We start from the raw sequence: 16,711 nt of genomic DNA on the forward strand, positions 1-16,711 counted from the left end.
GACCTGCAAGCCAAGATCCCAGAGATTTGTCCTTTTTTCCTTACAAATGAGCAGACTTTGCCTTTGCCTCTGGATGCAGGTGTGCCTTAATCCAAAATGTTTTGATTTCTGTTTTGATGTTTGCCATTCATAGAGGTTCACAGGGCAAGTTTTCCCTGTGTCTGAAAGTCGAGTATTGCTAAGGAGCCTATTGTAGGCCAAAGTGGCAAAATCCTTTTTGTAGTTTTGTAGAGGCCGGGCTGTGTGTGTGAAAACCGGTATTAATGAAAGTCTTTCATAACAGCCAATTGATGTTTAGAAAGAGAGGAAGGGAGTGGGCGGAGAGAGAGAGAGAGACATTGATGTGAGAAACATCCCTCAGCTGGCTCCTGCCCACACCCTACGGGGGCTAGGAATGTAGCCCTCAAGTGACATTTGGGGGGCACGAGAGGATGCTCAACGCCGTGAGCAACACTGACCAGGCTTTGCAGTCTCTTATTGAGAGGAGCCTTAGTTGTGACATGTGAGCCCTCTGTTGTCATAGATAAAATGGTCATTCTAATATTCATAGAAGGGACACCCAGTAAAATGTACATGTTGGAATTAACGGTTATTTTTCTCACCTCCAGCTCCCCCATGCTTCAGAAAACGTTTGTGCTGCTTTTATATGCCTCATTTAAAATGTGTCAAAGGCCTCAATGGTACCCATTGTGTGGGTGTTCCTTAATCTTCCCCATCTATTTTATTTCCTGGAACTTAGCAAGAGGCAGTCCTGGGCCACGGGCTGCTCCCTACTCCAGGTGTTTTCAGTCCTTCAGTGATCCTCAGAAATGTTTTCCCTGGAAAGGGTGGGATCATCTCTCTGGTTTCCCAGTCCTCACTGCACAGCAGATTTGCAGCTAGCCAGTGGGCAGATGCGGGAGGGGTCCAGTGGTCATCTCACCCCTCCTTGGTGCCTGGTTCTTGTCCTTCCAGTGGCAGAGTAGAGGCAGGGCTGAGTGGCTTTGCAACCCTAAGCAGAAAACGGAGTTGGGGTAAATTGGGGGTGCTCCAGTTGTTGCCAGAGCAGTGCCTTTGGCCCTCAGCTGGTCCCTCTGAAGGGAGAAGGACCGGGGTTGCTCATGCTCAGCCTGACAAGATGCCTTGCTCCCGGCTGTCTCCCAGGATCTCTTTCATAGCAGCTTCATGGGGATGAGCCTCCCAGCTCCACGCCGACTCCTGGAACTGGCATGTCAGAGCCTGCTGCGGGATGAAGCCTCGGCCATCGCTGCTCTGGAGTGGCTTCCTATGGAGCTCTTCCCACCTCTTTTCATCACAGCCTTCACTGGGAAGCACAGCAGAGTCCTGAAGGCCATGGTGCAGGCTTGGCCCTTCCCCTGCCTCCCTCTGGGGGCCCTGATGAACCATCGGCAGTCTTACCAGGATATCTTGCAGGCTGTGCTCGAGGGACTCGATGCCATGCTTGCCCAGGACCCTCGACCCAGGTATGGGGGATTCAGTAGCCGGGTCGCACCCTGGGGATCTGAGCAGTTACAGCTGGGATCTGGGAGTGGGCAGGGCCAAAGGGAGAGCTGAGGCAGGCCTTGGAGCCACTGCTAGGGTCATTCTAGGAACAGGCTTCGGATATATACGGCTGATGAAATTGTCGAGGGTGACCGAAGGGACACGAGCCCACTCCTTCCTGGTGGCACCTAAAGGTACCAGGAATGGGGACCATGAAGGATCCCAGTAGCACGAGGAGCAGTTGATTCCTGGGGCATGGAGTCAACGTCCAGTGCGGTGTCTGGCCCAGCTGCCCAGATGCCTAGCTCATGGTCTTACTCATTGTTATCTTAATGCATCCCAGCATATCTCCTATTTTCTCCACAGGAGATGTAAACTGCAGGTGCTTAATTTACAGAAGAGAGTTCATTTGGAGTTCTGGATGGTGTGGGCAGGTACCAGAGCCCATGTGTGCTCACTGCTGGAGCCTGAGGCCCTGCAGCCCATGAGGAATAGGAGGAAAGTACACAGCTTAAGGGCCAGGCCAAATCCACCCTTGGCCCCCGTGGAGGTGTTAATAGACCTTTGCCTCAAGAAAGGTGTCCTTGATGAGTCCCTCAGCTACCTGATTAAGAAAGTCAGCGAGAGGAGAGGTTTGCTGCACCTTTGCTCTAAGAAGCTGAAGGTTTTTGCGATGTCGAAGCAAAACACTAACATCCTGGATATGGTGCAGCTGGACTCTGTCCAGGATTTGGAGGTAAACTGTACCTGGAAGCTGTCCACTCTGAGGAAGTTCGCTCCTTACCTGGGCCAGATGGGCAATCTGCGCCGGTTCCTGCTCTCCCACGTCTTCACGTCTTCTCACACCACCTTGGAGCAGGAGAAGCAGTGTGTTGGCCTGGTCACCTCTCAATTCCTCAACCTGCCCCACCTCCAGGAGCTCAATTTGGACGATGTCTCCATCCTCAGAGGCCACCTGGATGAAATCCTCAGGTGAGGGGTGGCGAGCTTTCCCTGCCGACCAGAGCGAGTCCCTTTCCATTTCAGTGCACAGTGACGGGCTCTCCTGTGTGCCGTCCCTCAGCAGTGCTAGAGTGCCTGAGCCACTAGACGGGCCACACAGTCAGTGTCTTGTTCACCGCTCTGTCACCTTGCATGTTGTGACATAACCCCCCAGATAAAGGTAGGACGTATGCACTAGGACAGAGGCTACTAAAGGGACTCCTTGCTAGGAATTCGGGCCAGGGGATGGTAGCTTTGGGCATCCTTGTAAGTGGTGTTGAAGGGAAAATGATGCAATAGAACCAAGTGAGGATTGCAATGACAAGGGGAAAGCCAATCAGAGGTGAGGTTTCAGGGGTTAAGTTCCGCACTTAGAGATTTGGCCATGGCAGCCTTTCACTCCAAACCTGCCTCAGTCACCTGTCTGCCAAGGGTTGCCATAGGCTCTTGCAAACGGAATGCGTGGTAAATGCAGGATTCAGGAGGGAGGCATTACGAAATGGGATAGGTGGTTTGTAGACAATGCAGTGATCTAAGTTCCTGGAGGGTGGCAGCCCTCGCTGGATGTTGCCTGACTGTGCCCAGGTTAGCCCTTTCTGCACATCTGCCAGAGGCCTCATTGGGCTAAGTGATGGTGGTGACAGGGGTCTAGGCTGTGGCTGGAAGGAAGCCCCAGTTGCAGGCAATTCAGGACATGTCTCCAATACTAAAATGCACTGGTTGCCTCCTGCTTCAGACCCTGGGGCAGGCTCCTTTCTGAGCTCCTCCCACCTTTATGTTCACAACACCTGTGTGTTTGGGCTGGAGGGTATGATGTGCTCCACTTGACGGATGAGTAAATGGAGTGTGTGAGGTTTCATCCAGTTGAATCCATCACGGAGCAGATAACAGATGGAGAAAGATGCCACTCAAATTTGCTCGGACTTGAATGTCACTTTTCACTGTGCAACATCCTGGGTTTGATCATCATCCGGAACACTGTAGGCTTTGGTGACATGGGCCTCTTTACCCTGAAGGCCTGCATTATCCTCACCTGCCTCTGCTCACCAGGTCCATCTCCCACATGTAACTGCTCTATGTCTCCCCAGGTGCCTGAAGAGCCCCTTGGAGATCCTGTCCATCACTAACTGCCTGCTTTTCGAAAGAGACTTTAGACATCTCTCCCAGCATCTGAATGTCAGCCAGCTGAAAAGCCTGAGTTTCAGTGGGCTCAACCTGACCATTATCAGTTCTCGGTCACTCCAATTTCTTTTAGAGAGAGCCTCCCCCACTCTCCAGGACCTGGACATGGATGAGTGTGGGATCATGGACCACCAGTTCCTGGACATCCTGCCAGCCCTGAGCCACTGCTCCCAGCTCACAACCCTAAGTTTCTGTGAAAACCCCATCTCCATGACCGTCCTGGAGGACCTGCTTCGCCACGTTGTCGGGCTGAGCAAGCTGAGTTGCGTGATTTATGCGGCGCCCGTGGAGAGTTATGAGGAAACTAGCAGCAACATCAACCTGGGCCGACTTGCCCAGATGCATGCTGTGCTAAAGCATATGCTGCAGGAGTTGGGTCGGCCCGGCATGGTCTGGCTCTGTGCTTACCCCTGTCCTCACTGTGGCTGTAGAACCTTCCATGACCCAACTCCCATTCTGTGATCCTGTTGCTTGAGTGTCTAGCTGGGTGCACATCTCATAGGCTTTACTCTGGGCACTTGGGCACTGAAGCCCAGACATAAGTGTACCGTTCAGGAACACAGCAGCCAGTTTCAGACAGCTACTCAGGGTTGGGGGGAAATGCTCACAGGGGACTGGATGGTTTCTTTGGGGAGATTTGTCCTAAGGAGTTAGAAATATGCACCTGAATCTCTCAGGGGGAGGGATTGAGGCTTGGGTGGTAGATGCGGGAATTACATTTCTTGAATGGTTGTGAATAAATGTCAGTAATAAAGAGAACTGGATGTTAACAGACTGATGTCCTCAATGACATGTTAGCCCAACTCTCCCACCTGCAGTTACTGGCCAAGTAAGAAGGCATGAGCCTTGTGATGCGCAGACATTAGGCTGGTTGAGGTTGATTCCAGGAGATCACATCACCATTTATCCTTTTTGGTTTGGTGGGTTCTTTCTGGTGCACTGGTACCTACTCACCTCTGTGACTGTTCAGTGGGTCAGCGCACACTTGTTGCGTCCACAGGGACTGGAACAAGTGGCTTCCAGTGAGCACCACCGAGGTACAACTACTCTGGGGCCATCACGGGTAACTAGTCCAGTCCCTGGACTCAAACACTCCTCCCCACTGGGAGCCTCCATCTCTGGCCTGTGTCTGCTCCATGGTAGGGCTTCCCTGTGCACAAGTCAGGCCCCCAGTACTGAAAGGGACATCAGCCTGCCAGGGAGCCAGAGCCCTGGCCTCACAAGTCCATGCCTGTCATTCCCCTGGATCCAGCCCCTTCTTGAATTCAAGTTCCTGTAAACACATTTACATTCTTTTCAGCAAAATACTGAGCTGGAATAAACCTCTGCTTTGTTCTGTGTCCTGTCCTAAGTATAGGACATCCTTTGGTAGAGGATGGTCTAATGTTGGAATACTTTCCCCTCATGATCCTCCTTCCCATTAATCAAGGAGGTGGTAAAGCAACTCTGAGCCAGTGACAGGCCCCGCGTCTGAAGAGTGGACAACCCCAAGCCAGTTCCCGGAGAGCACTTAAGTGGACACAGGTGAAGGTCACCCCGGGGAGATGGGGGTATGGAGGGCCACCCTGAGGGTCAATACAACCAAGTGAAGGGGAGATGTCCTAGTGTGCTGTTGGATCCCACAGTCAGTGGACAGTTAGCTGGCCAGGAAGGAATAGGCTCCCTGCCCACCTGCCACTGCATTCTGGCCGTAGGCTGTCTCAGTTTGCTCACTGAGTGGCCTGCCAGAGGAGCACCTAGGGAGAAGCCCACACATCCAGGCCCAGGGGCAGGGCTCCATTTGCCTGTATGTCTCCCTAATTGTGAGGAAGTCAGTCCTGCTTTTTCTCCTTCTACTGCCTCTCATTCAGTGCCAGCCACTCATGTGCTTGCTGCTCTCTGCTGGGTGTCAGCAACTTCCTAGCTTGTCACATACAGCACCTGGCCCTTCGTTCTCTTTTTATTGCCATTCCTTTCTTTTCTTCTACCTTCCAATCTTCTAGCTTGGGTCCATCATCCTATGAGCTCATTTTTCCGTTTCTTAGTACATTTCCTATTGATATCAGAGAGGAAGGGAGAGGGAGAGATGGATAAAACATCAATAATGAGACAAAATCATTGGTTGGCTTTCTCCTGCACATCCACCTGGGGATCCAGGCATAAACTCCAGCTCCTGCTCCAACTGAGAATTGAACTATGTCCTCTTGGTTCATAGGCCTACTGAGCCACACTGGCCAGGCACACTCTGCTTCTTCGAGTGGGAAGAGAAAATGCTGAAGTCTCAGTAACAGTCGGTGAGCTCCCCACCCCCCCAAAAAAGAGGATAAGAGAACAAGGGTCAGAAAATGTATATCTCTTACAGCAAACGCTCTCTTTCTCTTCCTCTCTCTCTCCTATTCCATCTCCCTCTCCCTGTCCCTCTGTCTGACATGCACCTTGTCTTCCCATCCCCGCCTTCACAGGAAATAGTGTCCATAATATGATTCAGAACCTCTATAATTTGAGGAAAAGCATAAAAATTTGCAGGTTCTGAGGGAGGAAGGCCAAAGGCAAAACATCTTGTGGTCTGGGTGTTAATTCCTCCACACATAGAGCTCGTGCCCATTACCTTGTGTGGAGATTCACCTGTGGGGCCAACTTATGTAAAGCTCTTGTCTGCATGTCCTCCTCTGGAATTGCCCACTGTTATTAGCATTGATAGTATTTATTAACCACCAGATGCAAGATAAGGAAGAAAATAGAAGTCAGTGCACCCTGGCCAGTGTTTCTGGGCATTGTCCTGTGCACCAGAAAGTTACCCCATTTGATTTCTGGCCAGGGCACATGTCCAGGTTTCTGGTTCAGTCCCCAGGCATCCAATATTGTTTCTCTCTCACATGAATGCATGCTTCTGTGTCTGTCTCACTCCATTTACCTCTCTCTAAAGAATCAATTTTAAAAACCCACCATATTAAGACAAAACAAAAGGAAACTCATTGCTGTATGTTGCCTCTAAAACAGAGTGTCCTGCACTTGACGCTTTATTTGTTCTGTAGACCACAACTGAGAATTAAAGCAAAATATTGGAATCTGGACTTTTCCATCAAAATATTCAGAAAAGCATAGTATCAAGGCAATGAGGCTTATAAAGCTTAGACAGTGATTGCATCTGTGAAGATGGGCACAGAAGGGGCATGGGTAGGAGGTGACTGCTGGTGCACAAGCATCTTATACATGAAGGCCCTATGGGCAGGGTCTCTAGGATATCAGAAAGCAAGCAGGGAGAGGAAGGCACACATAGTAGGTTCCTTAGTACTAGAATGTACCCCAGAGTCCCCCAAACTGCACAGCAGTAAGGCAGGCTGGATACAGGGCAGCTGGAGCACACGGATTCCAAAGGGAAGACTCTGAATAAAGAAGAGCCAAAGCCTGGACTGCTTGTCTCAGTGGATGAGTTTCGACCTGTGAACCAGGAGGTCAGTTCAATTCCCAGGCTGGGACATGTCCCCATTGTGGGCTCTTTGTCCAGTAGGTGCCTTGTAGGAAGCAGCCAATCAAGGATTCTCTCTCACCATTGATGGTTCTCTTTTTTTTTCTTTTTTTTAAATTTTATTGCTTAAAGTATTACAATGGGTATTACATATGTGTCCTTTCCCCCCCACCCTGCCCTTGACAATACCCTGGCCTCCCGTATCCCCCAGTATCTTATGTCCATTGGTTATGCTTATATGCATGCATACAAGTCCTTCGGTTGATCTCTTACCCCCTTCCCTCCTGCCCCCCAACCATCCTCGGCCTTCCCGCTACAGGTTGACAATCTGTTTGGGGCAGCTCTGCCTCTCTATCTGTTATAGTTCATCAGTTTATAATGGTCTTTATTATCCATATATGAGTGAGATCATGTGGTATTTTTCCTTCATTGACTGTCTTATTTCACTTAGCATAATGCTCTCCAGTTCCATCCATGCCGTTGCAAATGCTAAGTGTTCCTTCTTTTTTACAGCAGCATAGTATTCCATCATGTAGATGTACCGGGGTTTTCTAATCCATTCACCTACTGATGGGCACTTAGGCTGTTTCCAGATCTTAGCTATGGTGAATTGTGCTGCTATGAACATAGGGCTGCATATGTCCTTTCTGCTTGGTGTTTCTGGTTTCATGGGTTATATTCCTAGAAGTGGGATCACAGGGTCAAATGGGAGTTCCATTTTTAGTTTTTTGAGGAAAGTCCATAGTGTCTTCCATAGTAGCTGCACCAGTCTGCATTCCCACGAGCAGTGCACCATTGTTCCTTTTTCTCCACATCCTCTCAAGCAGTTGTCTTTGTGGATTTGTTGATGATAGCCAGCCTGACAGGTGTGAGATGATACCTCATTGTTGTTTTGATTTGCATTTCTCATAGGATTAGTGACTTTCAGCATGTTTTCAAATGTCTCTTGTTTTTCTGAATGTCTTCTTTGGAAAGGTGTCGATTTAGATGCTTTGCCCATTTTTTGATTGGATTGTTTATCTTCCTTTTGTTAAGTTGTATGAGTTCCCTATAAATTTTGGAGATTAGGCCCTTACCAGATATGATGGTGGTAAATATGTTTTCCCACACACTGGGTTTTCTTGTTGTTTTGTTGATGGTTTCTTTTGCTGTGCACAAACTTTTGATTTTGATGTAGTCCCATTTGTTCATTTTCTCTTTAGATTCAAGTGCCCTGGGTGCTGTATTGGTGAAAAATTTGCTTTGGCATATGTCTGAGATTTTATTGCCTTTGGATTCTTCTAGCATTTTTATGGTTTCCCATCGGACATTTAAGTCCTTTATCCATTTTGAGTTTATTCTCGTGTATGGTGTAAGTTGGTGGTCTAGTTTCATTTTCTTGCATATATCTGTCCAATTTTCCCAACACCATTTATTGAAGAGACTATCTTGACTGCATTGTATGTTCTTGCCTCCTTTGTCAAATATTAATTGAGCCTATTGGTTCGGGCTGATTTCTCGGCTCTCTGTTCTATTCCATTGACCTATATGCCTGTTCTCGTGCCAGTTCAAGGCAGTTTTGAGAACAGTGGCTTTGTAATACAGCTTGATATCTGGAATTGAGATCCCACCTACTTTGTTCTTTCTCAGGATTGCTGCAGGTAATCTTGTACTTTTTTTATTCCAGATGAATTTTTGGAGAGTTCGTTCTAGATCTGTGAAGTATGCCATTGGTATTTTCATGGGAAGTGCGTTGAATTTATCGATTGCTTTGGGTAGTATGGACATTTTAATGATTTTGATTCTACCAATCCATGAACACGGTATGTTCCTCCATCTGTTTATGTCTTCCTCTATCTCTTTTTTCAAAGTCCTGTAGTTTTCTTTTTTTTTTATGATTAATCACTATGCTTTATTTTTTTATTTTTTTTTATTGCTTAAAGTATTACAAAGGGTATTACATATGTATCCATTTTATCCCCCCGCCCTAGACAGTCCCCTAGCCTCCCCTATCACCCAGTGTCTTATGTCCATTGGTTATGCTTATATGCACGCATACAAGTCCTTTCGTTGATCTCTTACCCCCCTACCTCCTGCCCCCCAACCCTCCCCGGCCTTCCCGCTGCAGCTCGACAATCTGTTTGAGGCAGCTCTGCCTCTGTATCTATTATTGTTCAAAAGTTTATAATGGTCTCTATTGTCCACGAATGAGTGAGATCATGTGGTACTTTTCCTTTATTGACTGGCTTATTTCACTTAGCATAATGCTCTCCAGTTCCATCCATGCCATTGCAAATGTTAAGAGTTCCTTCCTTTTTACAGCAGCATAGTATTCCATCGTGTAGATGTACCACAGTTTTCTAATCCATTCATCTACTGATGGGCACTTAGGCTGTTTCCAGATCTTAGCTATGGTGAATTGTGCTGCTATGAACATAGGGGTGCATATATCCTTTCTGATTGGTGTTTCTGGTTTCTTGGGTTATGTTATATTCCTAGAAGTGGGATCACAGGGTCAAATGGGAGTTCCATTTTCAGTTTTTTAAGGAAACTCCATACTGTCTTCCATAGTGGCTGCACCAGTCTGCATTCCCACCAGCAGTGCACAAGTGTTCCTTTTTCTCCACATCCTCTCCAGCACTTGTCGTTTGTTGATTTGTTGATGATAGCCAATCTGACAGGTGTGAGATGGTACCTCATTGCTGTTTTGATTTGCATCTCTCGGATGATTAGTGACTTTGAGCATGTTTTCATATGTCTCTTGGCTTTCTGAATGTCCTCTTTTGAAAGGTGTCTATTTAGGTCCTTTGCCCATTTTTTGATTGGATTGTTTATCTTTCTTTTGTTAAGTTGTATGAGTTCCCTATAAATTTTGGAGATTAGCCCCTTATCAGATATGTCATTGGCAAATACGTTTTCCCACACAGTGGGTTTTCTCGTTGTTTTGTTGATGGTTTCTTTTGCTGTGCAGAAGCTTTTTATTTTGATGTAGTCCCATTTGTTCATTTTTTCTTTAGTTTCAATTGCCCTAGGAGCTGTATCAGTGAATAAATTGCTTCGGCATATGTCTGAGATTTTCTTGCCTTTGGATTCTTCTAGAATTTTTATGGTTTCCTGTCGTACATTTAAGTCCTTTATCCATTTTGAGTTTATTTTTGTGTATGGTGTAAGTTGGTGGTCTAGTTTCATTTTCTTGCATATATCTGTCCAATTTTCCCAACACCATTTATTGAAGAGACTATCTTGGCTCCATTGTATGTTCTTGCCTCCTTTGTCGAATATTAATTGAGCATATTGGTTCGGGCCGATTTCTGGGCTCTCTATTCTATTCCATTGATCTATATGCCTATTCTTGTGCCAGTACCAGGCAGTTTTGAGAACAGTGGCTTTGTAATACAACTTGATATCTGGTATTGAGATCCCACCTACTTTGTTCTTTTTCAGGATTGCTGCAGCTATTCGGGGTCTTTTTTTATTCCAGATGAATTTTTGGAAAGTTCGTTCTAGATCTCTGAAGTATGCTGTTGGTACTTTAATGGGAAGTGCGTTGAATTTATAGATTGCTTTGGGTAGTATGGACATTTTAATGATGTTGATTCTACCAATCCATGAACACGGTATGTTCTTCCATCTGTTTATGTCTTCCTCTATGTCTTTTTTCAACGTCCTGTAGTTTTCTGAGTCGAGGTCTTTTACCTCTTTAGTTAAGTTTATTCCTAGGTAGCTTAGTTTTTTCGGTGCAATGGTAAATGGGATTGTTTTTATAATCTCTCTTTCTGAAAGTTCACTATTGGTGTATAGAAATGCCTCAGATTTCTTGGGGTTAATTTTGTATCCTGCTACATTGCCAAATCCATTTATTAAGTCTAGTAGCTTTTTGATGCAATCTCTAGGGTTTTGTATGTATAATATCATGTCGTCTGCAAATAAGGACAGTTTTACTTCCTCTTTTCCAATTTGGATGCCTTTTATTTCTTCTTCTTGCCGAATTGCAATGGCTAACACTTCCAGTACTATGTTGAACAGGAGTGGTGAGAGGGGGCATCCCTGTCTTGTTCCTGTTCTTAGGGGAAATGGTGTTAGTTTTTGTCCGTTGAGTATGATGTTGGCTGTGGGCCTATCATATATGGCTTTTATTATGTTGAGGTATGATCCTTCTACTCCCACCTTGCTGAGAGTTTTTATCAAAAATGGGTGTTGAATTTAGTCAAATGCTTTTTCTGCATCAATTGATATGACCATGTGGTTTTTTTCTTTCAATTTGTTTATGTGATGTATCACATTTATTGATTTGCGGATATTGTACCATCCTTGCATCCCTGGGATAAATCCTACTTGGTCATGGTGTATGATCTTTCTGATGTACTGCTGGATCCGATTTGCTAAGATTTTGTTGAGGATTTTGGCATCTATGTTCATGAGGGATATTGGCCTGTAATTCTCTTTCATTGTGTTGTCTTTACCTGGCTTTGGTATTAGGGTGATGCTGGCTTCATAGAATGAGCTTGGAAGTGTTCCTTCCTCTTGAATTTTTTGTAGTAGTCTGAGGAGGATAGGTTTTAGTTCTTCCTTGAATGTTTGGTAAAACTCCCCTGTGAAGCCGTCTGGTCCTGGGCTTTTGTTTGATGGAAGCTTTTTGATGACTGCTTCAATTTCTTCCATAGTTATTGGCCTGTTGAGATTTTTAGATTCTTCCTGATTGAGTTTTGGAATGCTGTATTTTTCTAGGAATTTGTCCATTTCCTCCAGGTTGTCTAGTTTGTTGGAGTAAAGCTGTCCATAGTATTTTTTAACAATCATTTGTATTTCTGTGGGGTCTGTTGTTATTTCGCCTCTATCGTTTCTGATTTTATTTATTTGGGTCCTCTCTCTCTGCTTCTTGGTGAGTCTGGCTAGAGGTTTCTCAATCTTGTTTATCCTTTCAAAGAACCAGCTCTTGGTTTCATTGATTTTCTGTATTGTTTTTTTGGTCTCTATGTCATTTATTTCTGCTCTAATCTTTATTATCTCCTTCCTTCTGCTCACTCTGGGGTTTTCTTGTTGCTCTCTTTCTAATTCTTTGAGTTGTAGAGTTAGATGATTTACTACCATTTTTTCTTGTTTTTTGAGATAGGCCTGTAGAGCTATAAACTTCCCTCTCAGGACTGCTTTCAATGTGTCCCATAGGTTTTGGATTGTTGTGTTTTCATTGTCATTAGTTTCCAGGATGTTGTTAATTTCTTCTTTGATCTCATTGGTAACCCAATCAATATTTAATAGCATGCTATTCAGCTTCCAGGTTTTTGAGTATTTTGGGTTGTTTTTATTGTAGTTTATTTCTAATATTATGCCATCGTGGTCTGCGAAGACGCTTTTTATGATTTCAATCTTCTTGAATTTGGGGATACTTTGCTTGTGACCCAATATGTGGTCTATTTTTGAATATGTCCCATGAGCACCTGAGAAGAACGTATATTCTCTGGCTTTGGGGTGAAGTGTTCTGAAGATGTCTATTAAGTCCATCTGATCTAGTGAGTCATTTAGGATTGCTGTATCTTTGCTGGTTGTTTGTCTATAGGACTTATCCAGTGCTGTCAATGGTGTATTAAAGTCCCCTACTATGATTGTATTGTTGTCGATCTCTCCTTTGATGTTTTCCAGGAGTTTTTTTATGAATTTGGGTGCTCCTACATTGGGTGCGTATATGTTTACCAGGGTTATATCTTCTTGTTGTATTGATCCCTTTAGTATTATGAAGTGGCCTTCCTTATCTCTTGTTAAGGCCTTCACTTTGAGGTCTATTTTGTCCGATATAAGTATTGCTAGCCCAGCTTTCTTTTCCTTTCCATTTGCCTGAAAGATATTTTTCCATCCTTTCACTTTCAGTCTGTGTGAGTCCCTTCGAATGAGGTGGGTTTCTTGTAGACAGCAGATGTATGGGTCATGTTTTTTTATCCATTCAGCCACTCGATGTCTTTTGGTTGGAGCATTTAGTCCGTTTACGTTTAAAGTTATTATTGAAAGGTACTTGTTTGTAGCCATTTCTTTTTTTGTGTGGCTGTTTTCCTTCTGAGATTTTTATTTCTTATTTTTATACCAGTCCCTTTAGCATTCCTTGCATTGCTGGCTTGGTGGTGACAAACTCCCTTAGTCTTTTTTTGTCTGTGAAGCTTCTTATTTCCCCTTCAAGTTTGAATGATAGCCTTGCTGGATAGAGTATTCTTGGATTCAGTCCTTTGCTTTGCATCACTTTGTAAATTTCAGTCCATTCTTTTCTGGCCTGATGTGTTTCTGTTGAGAAGTCATTTGACAATCTAATGGGAGATCCCTTGTATGTAACTTTCCGTCTCTCTCTTGCAGCCGGTAAGATTCTCTCTTTGTCCTGAACATTTGCCATGGTGATTATGATGTGTCTTGGTGTGGGTCTTTTCGGGTTCACCTTGTTTGGGACTCTCTGGGCTTGTGTGACTTTTTTCTTCCCCACCTCAGGAAAGTTTTCTGATATTATTTCTTCGAGTAGGTTTTCTAATCCTTGTTCATCCTTCTGTTGTTCTGGTACTCCTATTATTCGTATGTTGTTTCGTTTCATGTTGTCCCAAAGCTCCCTTAGGCTCTCCTCCTGTCTTTTAATTTTTTTCTCCAATTGAAGTACATTTTGGGTGTGTTTTGCTTCCTTGTCTTCTAATTCACTTATTCGGTCCTCCGCTTCTCCTAGTCTACTGTTGATACTTTCAATGGAGTTTTTCATTGCAGCTATATCACTCTTCATTTCTTCTTGGGTCTTACTTAGGTTGTTGATTTTTTCATCTGTTTCTTCTAGCTTCTTCCATATGTTATCAATTTTTTCATCTGTTTCTTCTAGCTTCTTTCATATGTTATCGATTTTTTCATCTGTTTCTTCTTGCTTCTTGTAGAGGTTGTCGATTTTTTCCTCCATCCGGTTTATGCACTCTAGGATCCTTATTCTGAATTCTTTATCTGTCATGTTGCATACCTCTGTATTACTTAGCTGCTTTTCTGGAGAGTCCTCCTTCTCTTTCCTCTGGGGGTTTCTTTGTCTACCCATGTTTGATCTCACTGACATATCTAGACGTTGAGTTGTTCAGTGGTTGCTCCCTTGGTGGCAGTGACTCCTTGGTCTGTGGTTGCTCTTCGGGCGGTTGCGGTAGCAGCTGCTCTTCAGTTGTCAGCAGCTCCTCTGGTGGGTGCTGTTCACAGCTGTGGTGGCTCTTCCGGCTGGTGGGGCGAGGTTTCACGTACAGCTGCTATTCCTCAGCAGAGGATGAGGTGCTCAGGGGGTTGCTGTTGCTTGGATCTGCTGCGTTGATTTAAAGGCACAAAATACAACACAACAAGGCACCATGTACCAGGCACTATACACAAATATATTCACGATATTAATAACCCCAATTAAAGGTGACCACCTGAATTAAGAGAATTAGGGGATAAGGAAGAAGGAAGAGAAAAAGAGAAAAGAGAAAAAGGAAAAGAAAAGTAGGGACCAAAAAAAGGGAGTGCAAAAATGAAATTGGGAAAAAGGAAGGGGGAAAATAAAGCGAGAAAGAAAAGAAAGAAAAAAAAAGAGCAAAAAGAGAGAATGAAGTGGAAGAGGGAAGAGACTTTTTATATGAGGAGAATACTCCTATAGAACAGCCATTAATCCCAACAAATTCCAGCAACAGCTCCCTGGATATGAATGCAAACTAGAAACAACCAATAATATAATGATGAAAATAGAATGGTGAACACTAATCCCAAAATAAAATAAAGAAAAAATAAAATGGCACTTTAAAAAATGGTAAAATGGCAGCAGTAATAATACTGGTTAAAAATAAGAAGGTACTAATCAAAAGGGTAAAATCAGGTGATGGAAAAAGAAGAAAAGAAAGAAAAAAAAGAAAAAAAAAAGAACAGAAAAAAAAGAATGAAAAAAAATTTGTTTCTTAGTTAAAAAGTGAAAAAAGAAAAAAAATTGCAGTAGTGGAGGTCCTTCGTTTCTTCTATTCTTCAGTGTGGCTCGCCTTAGACTTTCCAGGTATTCAGGAGAGTGTTGAGTTTCCCTGCGATATACTGTTCCTCTGTGTTGTAAACCACAGTCCTTATTTTAAAGCATGCCGCATTTATTTCCCAGGCTGCCTTATTTTGTGTTTAGCAAAGAGTCAGTTTGTGGGTCAGCCTCTGGGTGGCAGTCTTCTGGGGTTGGCCTCTTTGGCTATAGGGCCTCTCTGTCCAGTGGAAGTTCACTGCCCAGAGCTGACTGCGTAATAGTTAGTTACCAGCGCTGTGTTGTTGCTGGGATTGAAAATCCCCCTATAGGCCAGACCCTGTTAACTCCCAGGGACTGATCAGGTTATTCTAATCCTTGATCTCGTACAGGGTGGAATCTGGGTGTGGCTGTGCTCCTTGCCTGGGGGCTGGGGGGAGGAGACTCACTCTCAGGAGCGGGTGGCTTCCCCAGTCCTGGGCTCAGGGGTGTCTCAGCACTCAATTCACTACCACCTCTCCCGGCTCCCCCTCTTTCCCCAGTCTCTCCCCAGATTCCACTCCTCAGCACACTCTCCCTCTCTTCAGCACAGGTGAGTGTCTGTATCCGAAATGTCCCATGAACAGGATTCAGTGAAAACAAACAAACAAATGCCGGCCGCGGAAATGGGGAAGGCTTGGTTTCTGTAAGCTTCTTCTCTTACCTGGACTGCATGGTCAGGTCAGCTCTTCAGGCTGCCCCCTTTAGGCTCAGTCCTCCGTGATCACAGAACCCAGCTCTCAATTTCCCTGGCAGCGCCAGGAATCCCGTGGTTCTCCTTTCTCCCGTCAGGGGCTGTGCCTGTCCCAGGGGACGCGGCTGTCTGCCACGCGGTCTCCCTCTGGCTCTCTGGGCTCAGAGGTCTGGCAAACTTTCCTGCCCAAATCCGTGGGTTTTTTTACCTTTCCAGGGGAGTTCTGCTCTTCCCAGCTGCAAAGCCTCTCACCAGCTGAGCAATTTCGCCAATTCGGTGTGAGTGTTACTAGCTTCAGCTGCTCGTTCCATTTGCTCCCAAAGTCCTGTAGTTTTCTGAGTAGAGTTCTTTTACTTCTTTAGTTAAGTTTATTCCTCGGTAGCTTAATTTTTTTGGTCCGATGGGAAATGGGATTATTTTTATAATCTCTCTTTCTCAAAGTTCACTATTGGTGTATAGAAATGCCTCAGAATTCTTGGGGTTAATTTTGTATCCTGCTACATTGCCAAATTCATGTATTAAGTATAGGAATTTTTTGATGGAATCTCTAGGGTTTTGTATGTATAACATCATGTCGTCTGCAAATAAGGACAGTTTTACTTCCACTTTTCTAATTTGGATGCCTTTTATTTCTTGTTCTTGTGTAATTGCAATGGCTAATAATTCCAGTACTACGTTGAACAGGAGTGCTGAGAGTGGGCATCCCTGTTTTGTTCCTGTTCTTAGGGGAAATGGTGTTAGTTTTTGTGCATTGAGTATGATGTTGGCTGTGGGCCTGTCATAAATGGCTTTTATTATGTTGAGGTATGATCTTTCTACTCCCACCTTGTGGAGAGTTTTTATCAAAAATGGGTGTTGGGTTTTGTCAAATGCTTTTTCTGCATCAATTGATATGATCATGTGTTTTTTTTTTTTCTTTTAATTTTTTTATGTGATATATCAC

At 44.6% G+C, this 16,711-nt stretch overlaps 1 protein-coding gene across 1 annotated transcript; it reads left to right on the forward strand.

The window, feature by feature from the left end:
- Positions 1-1,152: 1,152 nt before the first annotated feature.
- Positions 1,153-4,107, forward strand: LOC132225568 (melanoma antigen preferentially expressed in tumors-like; the record flags this gene model as incomplete). Its single annotated transcript, XM_059680664.1, has 3 exons — positions 1,153-1,463; positions 1,849-2,454; positions 3,552-4,107. Coding segments are annotated over 3 exons (1,473 nt in total), but the record flags the coding sequence as incomplete, so codon positions are not given.
- Between the last annotated feature and the right edge of the window lie 12,604 nt (positions 4,108-16,711).

Source organism: Myotis daubentonii, chromosome Y (genome assembly GCF_963259705.1).
Source record: "Myotis daubentonii chromosome Y, mMyoDau2.1, whole genome shotgun sequence".
In the NCBI taxonomy this organism is placed as follows: Eukaryota; Metazoa; Chordata; class Mammalia; order Chiroptera; family Vespertilionidae; genus Myotis; species Myotis daubentonii.